The sequence below is a fragment of the Triplophysa rosa genome, linkage group LG5 (genome assembly GCF_024868665.1).
Source record: "Triplophysa rosa linkage group LG5, Trosa_1v2, whole genome shotgun sequence".
NCBI lineage: Eukaryota > Metazoa > Chordata > Actinopteri > Cypriniformes > Nemacheilidae > Triplophysa > Triplophysa rosa.
In genome coordinates this window covers 21,524,169-21,538,654 of record NC_079894.1, presented here as the reverse complement: position 1 = coordinate 21,538,654, position 14,486 = coordinate 21,524,169, and the positions used below count along the sequence as shown (strand labels likewise).

Below are 14,486 nucleotides of genomic sequence, written 5' to 3'. Positions count from 1 at the left end.
ATGCAAATATATTAGCTAATATACATAGCCCCTCCTCTTCTGGGTTTGCGAGCTCTACGGCAAGTCGGAGGCTCGGAGCATCCAGTACAATTTCCAAGAGCGCTGTTCACTTAAGTTAACTGGGGGTCTGGCACGCGATGAAACCGTCTGACCGTAGTGTCACCTCAAATCCATATCCAGCTTAACTTTGTGGAAAACAAAAATGGAAAGAAATGAAAGAAAAACCAGCTGAAAAGAAAAACATATAACTAATGCTGTATGTTCCAGGAAGCAATGTGTAAATGCGGGTGCGTAAATGATGACAGAATTAGAAGCAAGACGAGTCGTTGCTGTTTGTCTACAGGTTAGCTCGGTTTGCTCGCAGTCGCATGTTGCGTCTTTATCTGGTTCGAGTCCCACTCGGACCATTTGCAGATTTTTACATCGTTGGTCTTGTTATGTTTATATGTGTCACAGGGATTTTTTTATATTGCAGCATTTAATGCGTGGTTAATATATAAAGAAAGTCAGGAATAAGAGCTCTTTCTCCACAACAAACTTACAGTATATTCTAAGTTTCTTAAGCGCTCCCGACAGCCTCGCCAACAGCCTTTCAATAATCACCTTAACGCACATCACCTGCCCACTTAAATTTTATTAGCACGCTACCACTCACATTACCTACGGGACATGTTGCCATTTACCTCCGTAAAGAGACTGACGCTATACCGTGTGTGGAACTGACTTTCAGCAGAGCATTTAGATATAATTCATTTTACTCGACAAAGCATACGAAACAATATAAAAATGACGACCATGCTGACTTAAGTGTTTATGCATGTTCTCTGTGGAGAACTAGTATTATGTGAAGTCTGCTCTATTAACGTTTTCTTCCGTTAATAAAGTAAACAAAAATGATTTTATTCTGTATCCTTTTACAAGCACACAGCATTTTCGATTAAGAAACTTAGAATATAGTGTACGTTTGTTGTGGATATAGCTTGTTATAAGTAATATAATGAGTAATATATTAATGTAAATGTCACACTATCCAGGGCTTTTTGTGTTGTATTCGTTTTGCACAGTTAGTGTGGTTGCATAAATCGGCTTAATTTGTTTTCTTTTAGACTTCACTGTGTTCCGTTGACCTTTGTATTGAGGCTCTGTATAAGTTTTCAATGCAGGCTAAACAATTAGCTTTTATTTATTTTCATTTGACAATGTATATTTATCTAAGATGGCTAGGTGTCTTTTTTCGCTTTATTTTTGAATAAAGGAAACACTTTGTTGTAATTGCACCTGTTGTTCTGCATTAAATAAATAAAACAATATATATTTCCATTTAAAACTTCTATCTTTTTCATTTAAAAACATTATATAATAATAACCCCAAAATAGCGCCTTGCGCTCAGGGAATGAACGGCGCCTGGTAGCTCACAAAGGTGTAATAAATCATAAATTTTCCGCTCATTCTTCTTCACTGCTGCTTGCTCCCATGCTGGTGGAACGATCTTCCAGATATAGTCCGGTCAACCACGTCTCTCTCTTCATTCAAGAAACAACTTAAAACATATCTTTTTCGTAAATGGCTGGTAAATGTTGACAATACAAAAAATATTTGAGACACAAATCTTGTGTATTATCTAATACAAGCACGTTTTGGATGTTCAGTCAGAGTATCATTTTTGTGACTTATAATCTTTGAATAACTCTCAACACCGCACTTTATTTTCTCTTTTACTGTATGCAAGTCCTTTAACCCAATAGTCAAACTCTTTTTGCTTGAAGTGGACATATTTTGCAGTAATATGATGAATGCAATTTATTTGGCTAACAATAGCCTAAATATGTGCATTAAAATGCATGATAGGCTTTTTAATTGTTTTTGAAACATACGCCACCAGCCCTGAATCCCGCACATTCCATGAGCTGAATAATATAAAGAATGCATAACATTTTTTATTTCAAATGGAAATGTGGCTGTTTATTTTTAGTAACAGAAGCCTCTTTGCAGTGCCACACATATGATATAGCGTCAGTCTCTTTACGGAGGTAAATGGCAACATGTCCCGTAGGTAATGTGAGTGGTCGCGTTCTAATGAAATTTAAGTGGGCAGGTGATGTGCGTTAAGGTGATTATTGAAAGGCTGTTGGCGAGGTTGTCGGGAGCGCTTAAGAAACTTAGAATATACTGTAAGTTTGTTGTGGAAAAAGAGCTCTTATTCCTGACTTTCTTTATATATTAACCACGCATTAAATGCTGAAATATAAAAAAATCCCTGTGACACAAATAAACATAACAAGACCAACGATGTAAAAATCTGCAAATGGTCCGAGTGGGACTCGAACCAGATAAAGACGCAACATGCGACTGCGAGCAAACCGAGCTAACCTGTAGACAAACAGCAACGACTCGTCTTGCTTCTAATTCTGTCATCATTTACGCACCCGCATTTACACATTGCTTCCTGGAACATACAGCATTAGTTATATGTTTTTCTTTTCAGCTGGTTTTTCTTTCATTTCTTTCCATTTTTGTTTTCCACAAAGTTAAGCTGGATATGGATTTGAGGTGACACTACGGTCAGACGGTTTCATCGCGTGCCAGACCCCCAGTTAACTTAAGTGAACAGCGCTCTTGGAAATTGTACTGGATGCTCCGAGCCTCCGACTTGCCGTAGAGCTCGCAAACCCAGAAGAGGAGGGGCTATGTATATTAGCTAATACATTTGCATTTTGTGTGACGTGTGACGTTAACTTAACGTCGATCGGCGTGCGGCGTTATTTAAACGCGTGGCGGCGTGTGACGTTAATTTAGCGCCAGGCGGCGCTTATTTAACGCCTGGTGGCGTTAAGAAATCGGCGTTTTAATATTAATACGGCGATCAAAAGCACGCGAATTGTGAACCTGTTGGCTTTCGATAGTTTTGTGCACGAGCAAAGGAAATCGGCGTGCGAGCGGAGAGATTCGCGCGCTCATATTACAAGAATGCGCTCTCGCCTTGTAATAATGCGCTCGCGACATTTGTCATTATAATAACGCCATATTGATTTCACCTTCATAATTTCCACTGACCGGAAGTGGGGAGGGCCGATGACGCACTTCGATCTTGCAAGATAAGATGTATGAGTTAGAACAAGAATGGAGTTTGAAGGGGATTTTGGGTAGCAGATGAGAAAATGTGGGAATTTAGTAAAGCTCTCTTTAATTTTCTTAAAGATACAGGGTTAGAGCACAGTATATAGGAGTTTTTTTATATAAATAATTATAACTGTGCGAAGTACATGAAGCCCTGAAGTTACACACCCCGGTACAGTAGGTGGCGATATTCACCTGAACAAGTTGGTTGCGACCCACCAATAAAATTAGAGAGAGAGAGAGATGACGCACTTCCTTTGGCGCGCTGTGTGAAATTCAAAGCTGCGACTCCAACCGTTAAGTAAGTAAGTGCAAACCGAGCTCTGTGGCTTCACATCGTAAGGATTTTGTCGTAATACGTTTATTGTCTGCTCAACGGTGGGTTTATCTGACATGTTATTTTACGTACGTAAATACTGAAGAGGTTTTTCTGGTTTTAAGATGAAATGTGTGTGTTAAGTCTGAGAGTTAGCGTAGCATTTTAGCTTTCCTTGTTTTGTTTAGGATCAGCGCATGCAAAACATTCACCTAACGTTACCCAATTGTGGTTATGATATTTTAGTACTGATTTAAGTGTTAGATTTCATTGAAAAACGTGGCTTTTCTATGTGCACTTATGTTAAGTTATTTCTAACAGTTTCTATTAGTGTACCAATACGTCTGTTTTACCAATGTAATTTACGTATAACGTTAATTGTTTTTCTGCAGTTATGTCGTGGGATTTTATTTTGCCGATTTGTTTGGATGATCTTGTAAAGTCTGGAGCTGTTAACCAGTATGTGGTTCAAGATGTGTTGTCTGCTAAACAGCTTCACTCTCACCTCAATAGTGAGTATATTCTCTGATCTTGAACAAGTATGATGTTCTTGCGTATGTTGATATAATTTACATCTTTCTGTTTCTTGTCAAGGTTTCAAAGCAGCACTTAGAAGTCATGGGCCACTGTGCATCCTCAAGCATTTTGACACTGTGTACAGTGTCCTGCAGTAAGTGTTATCTTCACAAAAACGCACGTTCTCAACATTCTCGATAAACAATGTTTAAACCAAGAACCTCGTAGATTAATTAAACGATTGAAGCTTATCGGAATGCCAGGATAGTAAAAATGAAATCAGATCAAATTTACGTCACTTTTACCTTTTTTTTGGCCTTTTCTAGACATTGCCGCTCTGTGGATGTAGCGGTGAAAGAAGATACTCTTGAACTGCTGATTCAAGGTTTGTGTCCCTAACAAGTGCTTTTTCAACTTCAGTCCAATCGTTCAAAACCATTTCCCATAACCCATCTGTTCGCTCTCTTTTCTCAGTGGTTAAAGGCCTGTCTGTCTCTCTGCCGACCATCCTCCTGTCTGCCTCTCTGTCAGCCGCGGACCGCAAACAACAGCTCAACGCTGTGAAGATGAGCATCTTTCTCATTTGCAAGCTCACTGAGATCCTTGAGAGTGACTCCTATAGAGAGACTATTGTCACAGCACCCAGCAAGGTACATTGAAGTTACAGTTTTTGTATTCATGCCTTAATACACAACAAAAATGCTGGAGAAAGTTGCCCAATGATGAGACCAAGGCAAATACGAGCTGAATGGCTGGGGCGTCGTGTTCTCTAGCTCTCTGATTGGTGGGTAATCTTGGTAGGGCAGTGAAGATTGGCTGCACTGCTGTAAGGGCCCACCCATAGAAATTTCAGGTGCCATTCAGAAGAAAATACAATCTTCCTTTAGAAATGGATCATTGTGGATGAATTGCAGCTTACAATGTGTGTATGTGTGTTGAGTGTTCCCGTCTGTCTGTGTGCGTGTAAATGTGTCGGTTAGCAAAGAGTCATGCGTCTCGTAGGCCTACCTGCTGTGAATGTTTTCTTTGGTAATCTGAGGGCAACATTAGATGGTGACAAGCTTGTCATGTGCTTTACACAAAATCAACATTCTATTTCCTGTTCTCTGTTAGGGTCGGAAGAAGGATAAAGCAGCTGGAAAAGGTCTTGCACAGTGGGAAGGTGAGAGAGAGACGGTTCTTCAGTGTTTGACTCAGCTGCTCCAACTGGACATTCGGACACTATGGAGTCTGTCTCTTGTGGAGGAGGAGTTTGTCAGGTAAAAGGTGTTTTACACTTGGATTTAATCTCTGTCTTTGGTGATTCATCTCATTTACACCGGATAGTAAACTGAGGCAGAGTAACATAAGAATGTTTTGATATTAAAGTCTTCGGTCTTTGCTCATCTGACATGCATAGCTGTGTGACGTGCTGTTGCTATAAGCTCCTGGAAAATCCCACCATAAGCCATATGAAGAGCAAATCCACTCGAGATGCCATCATCCATGTGCTAGGAATTATGGTGAAGAAATACAATCACATGTTGGGTGAGTTCATCCTTGGATGTACTATTCTGTTGATCTGTCGTATAAAAAGCAATAACACTTTTACACGATTTTGCCTTAAAATGACATGCACCGTGCATGCATAGCCCTGAATATATTGCTGTATACGAAGACTTGCGTTTGTGTTGCGCAGGAGCGTGTGTGAAAGTGATTCAGCTCCTGCAGCACTTTGAGCAACTGGCGTCAGTGTGTGCTCAGGCTGTGTCTGCTTGGAGCTCAGAATATGGGGTTAAATCTATTGTTGGAGAGATCATGAGGTAAGGACAACAGGCATATTAAATAAACGCTACTGCTACAGAGAATGGTGTTCTGGAAATGCATGTGTGTGTTTGCTGGAACGCTCACCGTTCTTGTGGTTTTCAGAGAAATTGGTCAGAAGTCGAGTGAGGAGCTAGCCAGAGAAGGTTCAGGTGTGAAGGCTTTCTCCAGCTTTCTGTCTGAACTCAGCACTCTGGTACCTGAAGCCATGATCCCCAACATCAGTGTTCTGCTGACGCACCTGGAGGGAGAGGTACATAACGTTTCTGTCATGCACTGAGAGATGTTTCTTGTATGACCTGCAGTCAGATGTTAGTGCTAGGCAACTGGTGTCTGCGTATGATACAAATATCAGTGCCCACTGCCCAGTGATGAGACCAAGGCGAATATGAGCCCACTGATTTAGAGGCTGAGCTCTCCTGTGCTCCCATTGGCTGGTAATCTTGGCTGGACAGAGGAGATTTGCTGTTCTGCTGTAAGGGCTTGCCTACATTCAACTAGCTCATCCCTCTTTCTATCCTTTAAAGAAATGGGGGAGATAAAGAAGGGGAGCTCACAGTGTGCGTGTGTGAAGGGTCACAGGTTGAGTCTCAGTGCTCTGGAATAAATCTGTGGGCATTGAGCTCTCTCTTTGGTAATCTGAGGGAAAACCCAAATGTTAATGTAGTTTCTAGAGAAATTTGTTCTTTGTCTGGAACTTACGTTACATCCGTATGCACAGAGTCCAAGTTTACGCGTGGCCGTGTGCGAGGTTCTGGGTGAGGTGTTGGTGCGGGTTCTGACCGGCGATAAACTTGATGATTCGGCTCGTGGGGACAGAAACAGATTCCTGGACACGCTGCAGGAGCACATCCATGATGCACACTCGCACGTCAGAGCTCGTGTGTTGCAGGTCTACACGCGTATTGTCAACAGCAAGGTGTTTGTTTACGTTCATCTATCTACGTTTATTTATTAAATGCTGTGTGTTTATGGGTAGATGCTTAGACATAATTCTGTTTCTGTTAGGCTTTGCCGCTGTGCAGGTACACTGAGGTTATGGAGCTGACTGTTGGTCGCCTTGGCGATAAATCAGTCAATGTGTGTAAGAGCTCCATCCAGCTGCTGGCTGCCTTTATTGCTCACAACCCTTACAGCTGCAAGGTACAAATGAGCACAACTTAAACAGTCTGTTTACAGCGCTTACAAACTTTACACACTTTTATCTGTCTACTCAAAGGCATATTAAAGGGACAGTTCACCCAAAAATGAAAATCTTGTCATGAATTACTCACTCTCTAGTTGTTCCAAACCTGTATACATTTCTTTGTTTGGTTGAACACAGAGAAAGATATTTGGACAAATGCTTGCAACCAAACGGTTCTTGCACCCCATTGACTCCCATAGTAGGAAAAATGACAATGGTAGTCAAAAGTGCCCCAGAAGTGTTTGCTGTCCTGCATTCCTCAATATCATATTTTGTGTTTAACAGAACAAAAAGAGGTTTTTTTTGTCCTACTATGTTAGGTCAATGGGGTCCAAGAACTGTTTGGTTCTAAGCATTCTTCCAAATATCTTTCTCTGTGTTCATCAGAACAAAGACATTTTTGGGTGAACTGTCCCTTTAATTTAATTTCCAAAGTATGTTGTGTAGGGCTGCAACAACTAATCGATAAAATCGATAATGAAATTCGTTGTCAACGAATTTCATTATCGATTAGTTGGTCTGTGATGTCACTTGCGAGCTGCGCAGTTACAAATCAAGCGCATCTTCTTCCCTTTTAAAATGACCGTTTTAGATGTGTCTCTCCGTGCAGCATGAGCTGCGCAGTTTTAAAGTCAGATGTGGTTCTCCGTGCTGCGCAATTTTAAAGTCACACTTGTCTCTCCGTGCAGCACGAGTGACAGTTTTAAAGTCAGACGTGTCTCTCCGTGCAGCGAGAGGTGCGCAGTTTTAAAGTCAGACGTGTTTTGCATGCATCTCTTCAAGCTGCGCAGTTTTAAAGTTTAAAGGGGAGAGGTGTTTTAAATGACAAAATTAAAGATTATATTAGTAAAACCCAATTTGTGGCGTTTGCACTTTGCAAAGTACATAATAGGTTAAATACCCTGATTTGGTGGTTTATTAGTACAGAGGTGGGTAACGAAGTACATTTACTTGAGAACTGTACTTAAGTACACTTTTTGAGTATTTGTACTTAAGTATTACTTTTTCTGTTTACTTTTTACTGTACTTCACTACATTTGAATGAAAAATATCTCACTTTTCATGGCACAAAAAAATGATTTCATTGGCCTCCCCTCGCTCCCACGTTTGGGAGAGACTATTGTCAGTTGCTTCTAATATGACACACCTGAATCAACTCACCAGGTGTATTAATTATGGAGACATTCACAACATTTTGGGAGAAGGCTAATGAGTTCAGTTGTGTATACTTTTCCCATATCTGATTTACTTATTATAAGCAAAAGATGTAATTACATTTTTATCCGATTAATCGTCAAACTAATCGATTATCAAAATAATTGTTAGTTGCAGCCCTAATGTTGTGATCTTTTTCTCAATTTTGACATTTTTAGTTGAGCAGTGTGGACCTGAAGAAGCCACTGGAAAAGGAGACGGGGAAACTAAAAGAGATGAGAGAAACCATGAGAGAACAAGAGCCTGGTAAGCATCTCTTTTTAGTGGATTCGTCTTAGTTATATTCTCTCAAAGATCTAAAACGCTGTCATCTGTAAAGTTGAAAATCTCTGTTTGTAGTTGCAGTGATCACTGCAGCTGATCTTTGGGATGCGATGAAGCCTGAGGTGGAAATGACCGTGAATGCTCAGCTTGAGCCCAGCAGTGAGGAAGAGAGAGATGATGATGAAGATGAGACGGGTGGAGACGAAGGGAGAGGCGACAGAGACACTGCTGTCCAAATAGCACAGTTCCTCCGAGATAACAAATACAGGTACATGTGACTGTGTACACACAAATAAATGTTCTTCTCTTTACAAGACTGTGGTGTTAAACTTGTGTGTTTGTGTGTATAGGCACGCAGTTGCTCTGTGTGTACGGGCTCATTCTCTGTTCCCAGAGTCTCCATTCTTCTCGGCTCTGGCTAACCTGAACACAGAATCCCTCATAAACACGCTTGCTTCACTCTTCAAGGGTAACATTACTCAATTAAAAACAAATACTGGTTTAATGTGTCGTGGCACAGATGTTTAACTCTAAAGCCCAAAGTATACTTTTAGTTTTTGTCTACGCTAGCCTGTAAGTGTAAAGTCAATGCTTGATGCCATGTGTGAACTCTCTTAATTTAGAAAGAAAATTCTTTATGCTAGGGTTTGCATAAAAACTGAAGTTTACATTAGGATTTAGACTTATTGAGCGCTTCTCTACCATCGCACTGAACCGTTTTAAGCACTGTTTGTAATGGGTACAGTTATGTTTCCACATGAGCCTGGTTCGACACAGCACGATTACAAACTGTGCTCTGGTCAGAATTTTGAGAAAATGAATCCGTTTACATACCGGATCGGCATGGAGTGGAACGATTAAGCAACGAGAACGATTCGGCGCGGCGGTGGAAAATAGCTAATTTATTGAATTTTGTTTATTTTTAGCATTTTATTTTTAAATTTACTGTGTTAAGCTGAAATTTACATTTAAAGTGAAGCTTTTTGGTTAGTCAGGCCCCTTGTTTTATTTTTGTGCAAAAATGTCTTGCGTTTAGCTGGGACTGACACCTCTTTCTCTCCTCACAGGCCCAGAGCATGAGACACCTGAGGCAGATGCGGGTGATGCTCCACCCACCCCACAGAAAGAAGCAACGGAGGGAAGAGAGAGCGAACTGAAGAAGCAGGAGATGTTGGTTCAGTACTTGAAAGACACGGAGAGCTTTGCTCTACAGGTGGAAAGAGCAATCGCTGACATTAACAATATGCTATACTGGAAAACTACTACAGGTAATTACTATCATGAAACATTTATGGGTAACCAATATTAACAGGTTTTTTAAGCAGATTTTTCATAATCTGGACTTTTTTGCACTTTTGGTTGAATAATAAATGAGACATTAATTGACAAATGCAGCTAATAAACATCAACATAGAAAATGGCATCCTCTCTGATTAGTCTCTTTCTCTCAGTGGTCCAGGAGGCTGTGCAGTTTTGCGTCACAGCGTTTGAGTTTAGTGTGGCCGACTCTGTGTGTGGGGTCAGAAAGATGCTGCCGCTGGTCTGGTCCACTGACGTTGCCGTCAAAGATGCTGTCATTCAAGCCTACAGACGCATGTACCTCAACCCCCACGGTGACAGCACCAGGTACAACTCGGTGCTTTCCTCAAGGCTAAAGAAACACTTGAACCTCGATACTATTGTAGCTCATAACATTTTGTTTGCTTGTTCCTCAGAGCCAAGGCACAGACTCTAGTGGACAGTCTGTCAGAACTGATGATCAACGCTTCATTAGGGACCATTCAGTGTCTGGAGGAGATTGTGAGTGTCTGTCCCCTCATACGAGCCACTTAAACACTTCCTTGCTTTGACAAATAGTTTTAATTGTTGTGCAGGTGCAAGAGTTTTTCAGCAGTGAGAGCACCCTGCAGACTTCAGTCGTGCAGGTTCTGTGGGAGAGATTCTCTGGGAAACGAGAGACTTCAGCACTTCACAGGAGAGCTGCGGTGCTACTGCTGGGCATGGCAGCACGGTGAGACATTTCAGGTTCTTGACATTGCCGCTCAAACTGCAGCTTATTTATAGTCTTGTAGGATTGTTTTGCCCAATGATGAGACCAAGGCGAATGTGATCTCACTGGTTAAGATCCTGAGCTCTCCTGTTTTCCTATTGGCCGGTAATCTTGGCTGGGCAGTGGAGATTTGCTGCTTTGCTATAAGGGCCTGCCTACATTAAACAAAGCCCCTCCCATTAGCTTATCTGCAAAGAAATGCAGGAGAGAGAGATGGAAAGGGTGGTCAATGTGCGTGCGTGTGTGTGTGGATACAGGACGAGACTCTGTTATCTGTAATATCCAGTGGGCTGTGAACTGCTTCTTTAATAATCTGAGGGCACTCTTGTTCATGTCTCTTAAAATGATAAGATGATAAATGAACTCCTAACTCTTATGTGTTTGTTTCTGTAGCGCTGAGAGGGAAGTGGTTCTCAGTAATTTGGACACGCTTTGTTCCGTCGCTCTTGGAGAGAAGGTTGCAGAAGATTATCTCCTGGCTCGGGACACACTCATCACCATTGCTAACATAACTGATCATTTGAGGGTAAGTATGCAAACACATACACTCCTCTCACAGGTTTAATATACTGGTACTGTCTGAACGTATTCTTATTTTCTGTGTTAGCAATCCAAAGGCACCCCGTTTAGGCTTCCTGTGGACCATCAACTTTTCTGCTGTCTGTCACAGGCCATTGCTGATGGTATGTGTTTTTACATTTCGCCCCATCTTTCATTATCTGCTTACTTCAAGTTTCACCTTTTGTTCCTAAAAGTTATACCACTTGATCAACAGGAGTGGTACAGTCCGACCCACACTGGCAGACCTTTATGGAACAGGCTGTTCGTCTCATCTACTTCCTGGCTGAATCTCCTGACCAGTTGTGTTCCCACCTCCTTCAGCGGTCTGCTCGTCTCCTATTGGAGCAGGTCACAGATGGTGGAGAGCCCAACCAATCACAAGCGCAGGAAGCTGGGTCTCAGAGCACTGAAGAGCAAGGTGGGGTGGGCACAGTTGTAATCTTATGACACGTATTGATTAGTTACATACAGAATCTTCTGCTACCAAGCTCATCCTGATATTCTCTTGCTCTAGTGAGTTGTTCGAGTCTGGCCCAGGTGTTGTCTCTCTGTGGAGCTGTGGCCTTCTGGCAAATATTTCACCTTGAGAGAAGCATTAGCGCCGAGCTGCGCAGAAGAAGAGGAGAGAGAGAAGATAAGGAGGAGAAAGAGAAGGCACCTGCCAGCAAGTCAAAGGTTTGTGAACGGAGGCCTTGTTTTCTCCATGGTCACATTTTAGTGCTGCACAGTGCCATGTTTAACTCATTTGCATATTGTTTGGTAGGAGGCCAATGACAGTTGTGTGGAGGAGGAGCTTGGGCTGGTGGGCGCCTCTGCTGAGGACACGGAGGCGGAGTTTATCCGTAAGATCTGCGAGACCGAGTTACTTGCTGGTGAGTTTATAAAGTTTTTGAAGCGTTTATTGAACATTTTCTTATTGTTAATTTATCTCCGCTCCAAACTCTGACCCGTTTCATGTTTTTCTTGCGGTAGAAGGGAACATGCTCAGTGTATTTCTGCCCCTGGTGGTGAAGGTTTGCAGCTCTCCAGGCAGATATTCTCATCCTCAGCTCACCACTGCTGCCTGCCTGGCTCTGTCTCAGTACATGATGATCAGGTATTTTAACACTCGCAAACACAGCATGCCTTCTGTTTCTGTAGCTGTGCGTGTGTGTGTTAACATTTGTGTGTTTCTCCAGTCCAGCTGTTTGTAAAGACAACATACGTCTGCTGTTCACCGTACTGGAGAAATCTACACTCCCAGTCGTCAGAGCCAACACCATCGTCGCTCTTGGTGACCTAACAGTCCGCTTCCCCAACATCCTGGAACCATGGACACCCAACCTATATGCCAGGTAGCCAAAAGAGCTCACATTTTATTCACATGTAATGTCAGTTTAGCCCACTTCATATTACTTAAACCACACGTTTCATAATCGTGACTGTTTGTCCTCAGGCTGAGTGATGAGAATGCATCTGTGCGTCTGACCGCCATCACAGTTCTGGCCCAGCTGGTGTTGAAGGATGTGATGAAGGTCAAAGGTCAGGTCAGTGAGGTAGCTGTGCTCCTGCTGGACCCCGAGCCGCACATTGCCAGCCTCGCTCTTAACTTCTTTAATGAACTCTCTGCCAAGGTAAGTGTCTCTCATCATTCCTTTATTCCAAACTAATCTTGTGAAGCATTAGCATGAGTGTGAGAGAAGTTTAATGGTCTTGTTTATTCAAGGACAATGCCATCTATAACCTGCTGCCAGACATCATCAGCCGATTATCTAATCCTGAGAGAGGGATAAAGGAGGAAGACTTCAACACCATCATGAAGTGAGAAATCATTTATGCAGCTTCTGCAAAGTTTTGCTTAAATTACCGATTCAGAACATAAACACTTTATTTTTGTCTCAGGCAACTCTTCTCCTACATCACCAAGGAGAGACAGACGGAGAGTTTAGTGGAGAAGCTCTGTCAGCGCTTCAGGACTGCAAAGTGAGTAACACACTTTGCATAAAGAAACTTGCCAAACATGTGCACAATGAAAATGACACTATAGTGACAAGCATATGTAATTGTCTGCAGGACGGAGCGTCAGTGGGCAGATCTGGCCACGTCTCTGTCTCTGTTGTCAGTGTGCGAGCGAGGTTTTAAAAAGCTGCAGGAATGCTGGGATTGTTACAGTGATAAACTCACTGAGCCTGGAGTCTATCAGCCCCTCCTCTCCATCATGGCCAAACTCCGCCGTAGAGCCAAACCGCAGTTCAAGGTACACAGCATCGTGGCATCTTATTCAGTCCCAGCTAAATGTGTATATACATGGCCAGAGGTGACTTTGTGGCTGTATTTCTGATAAACGTTTTGTTGCGTATACAGGCGCAGGTTGAAGACTTTGAGAAGCGTTTGACGGCAGTTCACACTAAAGGGCTGGAGAATGTTGAGGGTGAAGAGAGCCAACCACAGATAGGAGACACGCAGAGCCAAAACTTTGAAACACCGCAGCCGCAAAAGAATAAACGCAAAACCACACGAGGTGATGATCAAAGCGAATTGGTTCCTGCAAATAAGAAATGAATTTATCCTTTTAATTAATATTTGTCTTATTGTGTCTCTATCCTTCAGGTCGTGTTAAACCTAAATTAGATGACAGTGATCTTGTGACCCCAAAAACAACTCGCTCACGTCCAAAGCCTGTCATAACCTTCACCAGTGATGAAGAGGAGCAAGAAGAGGGTCAGTCTTTTTTACACATTTATCTCTTTGTGAAGTCTATTTTCTAACACCTATATTGATCCCAAGCCCTAAGAATGGTTTAATAGGTGTCACAATGAAAAATGTAAAACTAAAAGATGCAGAAATTCTTTGACTGCATGGGTGAAATTTTTGGAACATAGAACAGGTGTTGTCAGGTTCTTGATATCAGAAATTAAAGTGATAAGGTTGTTGTCTCTTTGATTGTAATTCCTAAATATTTTAAGGTTTCCATTGGACCTTATTTGCATAGTGCTGAACAATTCTCTTGTGAGAAACTTAACTTATTTAAAGGCAAATGGTTTTTTCAACGGTTTTCTCTGTTGTGATTGGTTGTTTCAGATGCTGTCATGGCTGAAAGCGAGACTCCTAAAGTAACTACGCCCATTGCCCGCACACGACGCACTCGACTCAGACACTGAGAGCACTCTTCGTTTTTAATGTCTTTTTATGCATATAACATTTAACCTGATTTTATAATATTTTTATTGCTGTCTTTGTTTTAGTTGCCTTGTCATCTTATTGTTTAATTGCTTTTTAATAAAAGGTTCTAAACCATGAGAACTGACTCTGATTATTTGGCTTAGTTAGACCAGTTCATGTTTGTTTTACTAATGTCAGTAGGGTTGTGTATGGATTAATGGTAGGATAATAGATTTGAATAATTGCAATAGTCTGTGACCTCTTCACTAATACAGAAAAAATAAACCTTGTAATTTGGTTTGACAACTCCAAAGTG

At 41.8% G+C, this 14,486-nt stretch overlaps 1 protein-coding gene and 3 non-coding genes across 7 annotated transcripts; all 4 read left to right on the top strand.

Annotated features, from left to right (window-relative positions):
• Positions 1 to 2,728: 2,728 nt before the first annotated feature.
• Positions 2,729 to 14,302, top strand: ncapd2 (non-SMC condensin I complex, subunit D2). Of its 4 annotated transcripts, none has more exons than XM_057335008.1 (32): positions 2,729 to 3,419; positions 3,827 to 3,946; positions 4,029 to 4,104; positions 4,277 to 4,335; positions 4,425 to 4,600; positions 5,064 to 5,209; positions 5,350 to 5,477; positions 5,629 to 5,752; positions 5,859 to 6,006; positions 6,475 to 6,672; positions 6,762 to 6,896; positions 8,313 to 8,400; positions 8,494 to 8,686; positions 8,769 to 8,887; positions 9,486 to 9,686; positions 9,870 to 10,044; positions 10,134 to 10,218; positions 10,293 to 10,429; positions 10,862 to 10,994; positions 11,076 to 11,151; positions 11,244 to 11,447; positions 11,544 to 11,704; positions 11,793 to 11,901; positions 12,002 to 12,125; positions 12,208 to 12,363; positions 12,465 to 12,642; positions 12,735 to 12,829; positions 12,911 to 12,991; positions 13,082 to 13,265; positions 13,373 to 13,529; positions 13,619 to 13,729; positions 14,090 to 14,302. In XM_057335008.1, exons 2-32 carry the CDS (start codon positions 3,829 to 3,831, stop codon positions 14,167 to 14,169), a joined length of 4,155 nt encoding a protein of 1,384 aa, XP_057190991.1. In that variant the 5' UTR covers positions 2,729 to 3,419; positions 3,827 to 3,828; the 3' UTR covers positions 14,170 to 14,302. The 4 variants fall into 4 exon arrangements, with proteins under 4 accessions (XP_057190991.1, XP_057190993.1, XP_057190990.1 ...); XM_057335010.1 differs by having other exon boundaries at positions 2,729 to 3,423; XM_057335007.1 differs by having other exon boundaries at positions 2,729 to 3,496.
• On the top strand, positions 4,665 to 4,993 carry LOC130555140 (small nucleolar RNA U85). The gene has a single exon (XR_008963065.1). It is a non-coding gene; the product is annotated as a small nucleolar RNA U85 (small nucleolar RNA).
• LOC130555138 (small nucleolar RNA U85) lies at positions 6,117 to 6,401 on the top strand. The gene has a single exon (XR_008963063.1). It is a non-coding gene; the product is annotated as a small nucleolar RNA U85 (small nucleolar RNA).
• LOC130555139 (small nucleolar RNA U85) lies at positions 10,500 to 10,790 on the top strand. The gene has a single exon (XR_008963064.1). It is a non-coding gene; the product is annotated as a small nucleolar RNA U85 (small nucleolar RNA).
• Positions 14,303 to 14,486: the final 184 nt, after the last annotated feature.

Coding starts and splice junctions, on each gene's coding strand:
- ncapd2 (XM_057335008.1), top strand. CDS start 3,829: ATGTCGTGGGATTTTATTTTGCCGATTTGTTTGGATGATCTTGTAAAG. Junction 10,995..11,075: donor ACATAACTGATCATTTGAGG/GTAAGTATGCAA, acceptor TTTCTGTGTTAG/CAATCCAAAGGCACCCCGTT. Junction 11,705..11,792: donor CACCTGCCAGCAAGTCAAAG/GTTTGTGAACGG, acceptor ATTGTTTGGTAG/GAGGCCAATGACAGTTGTGT.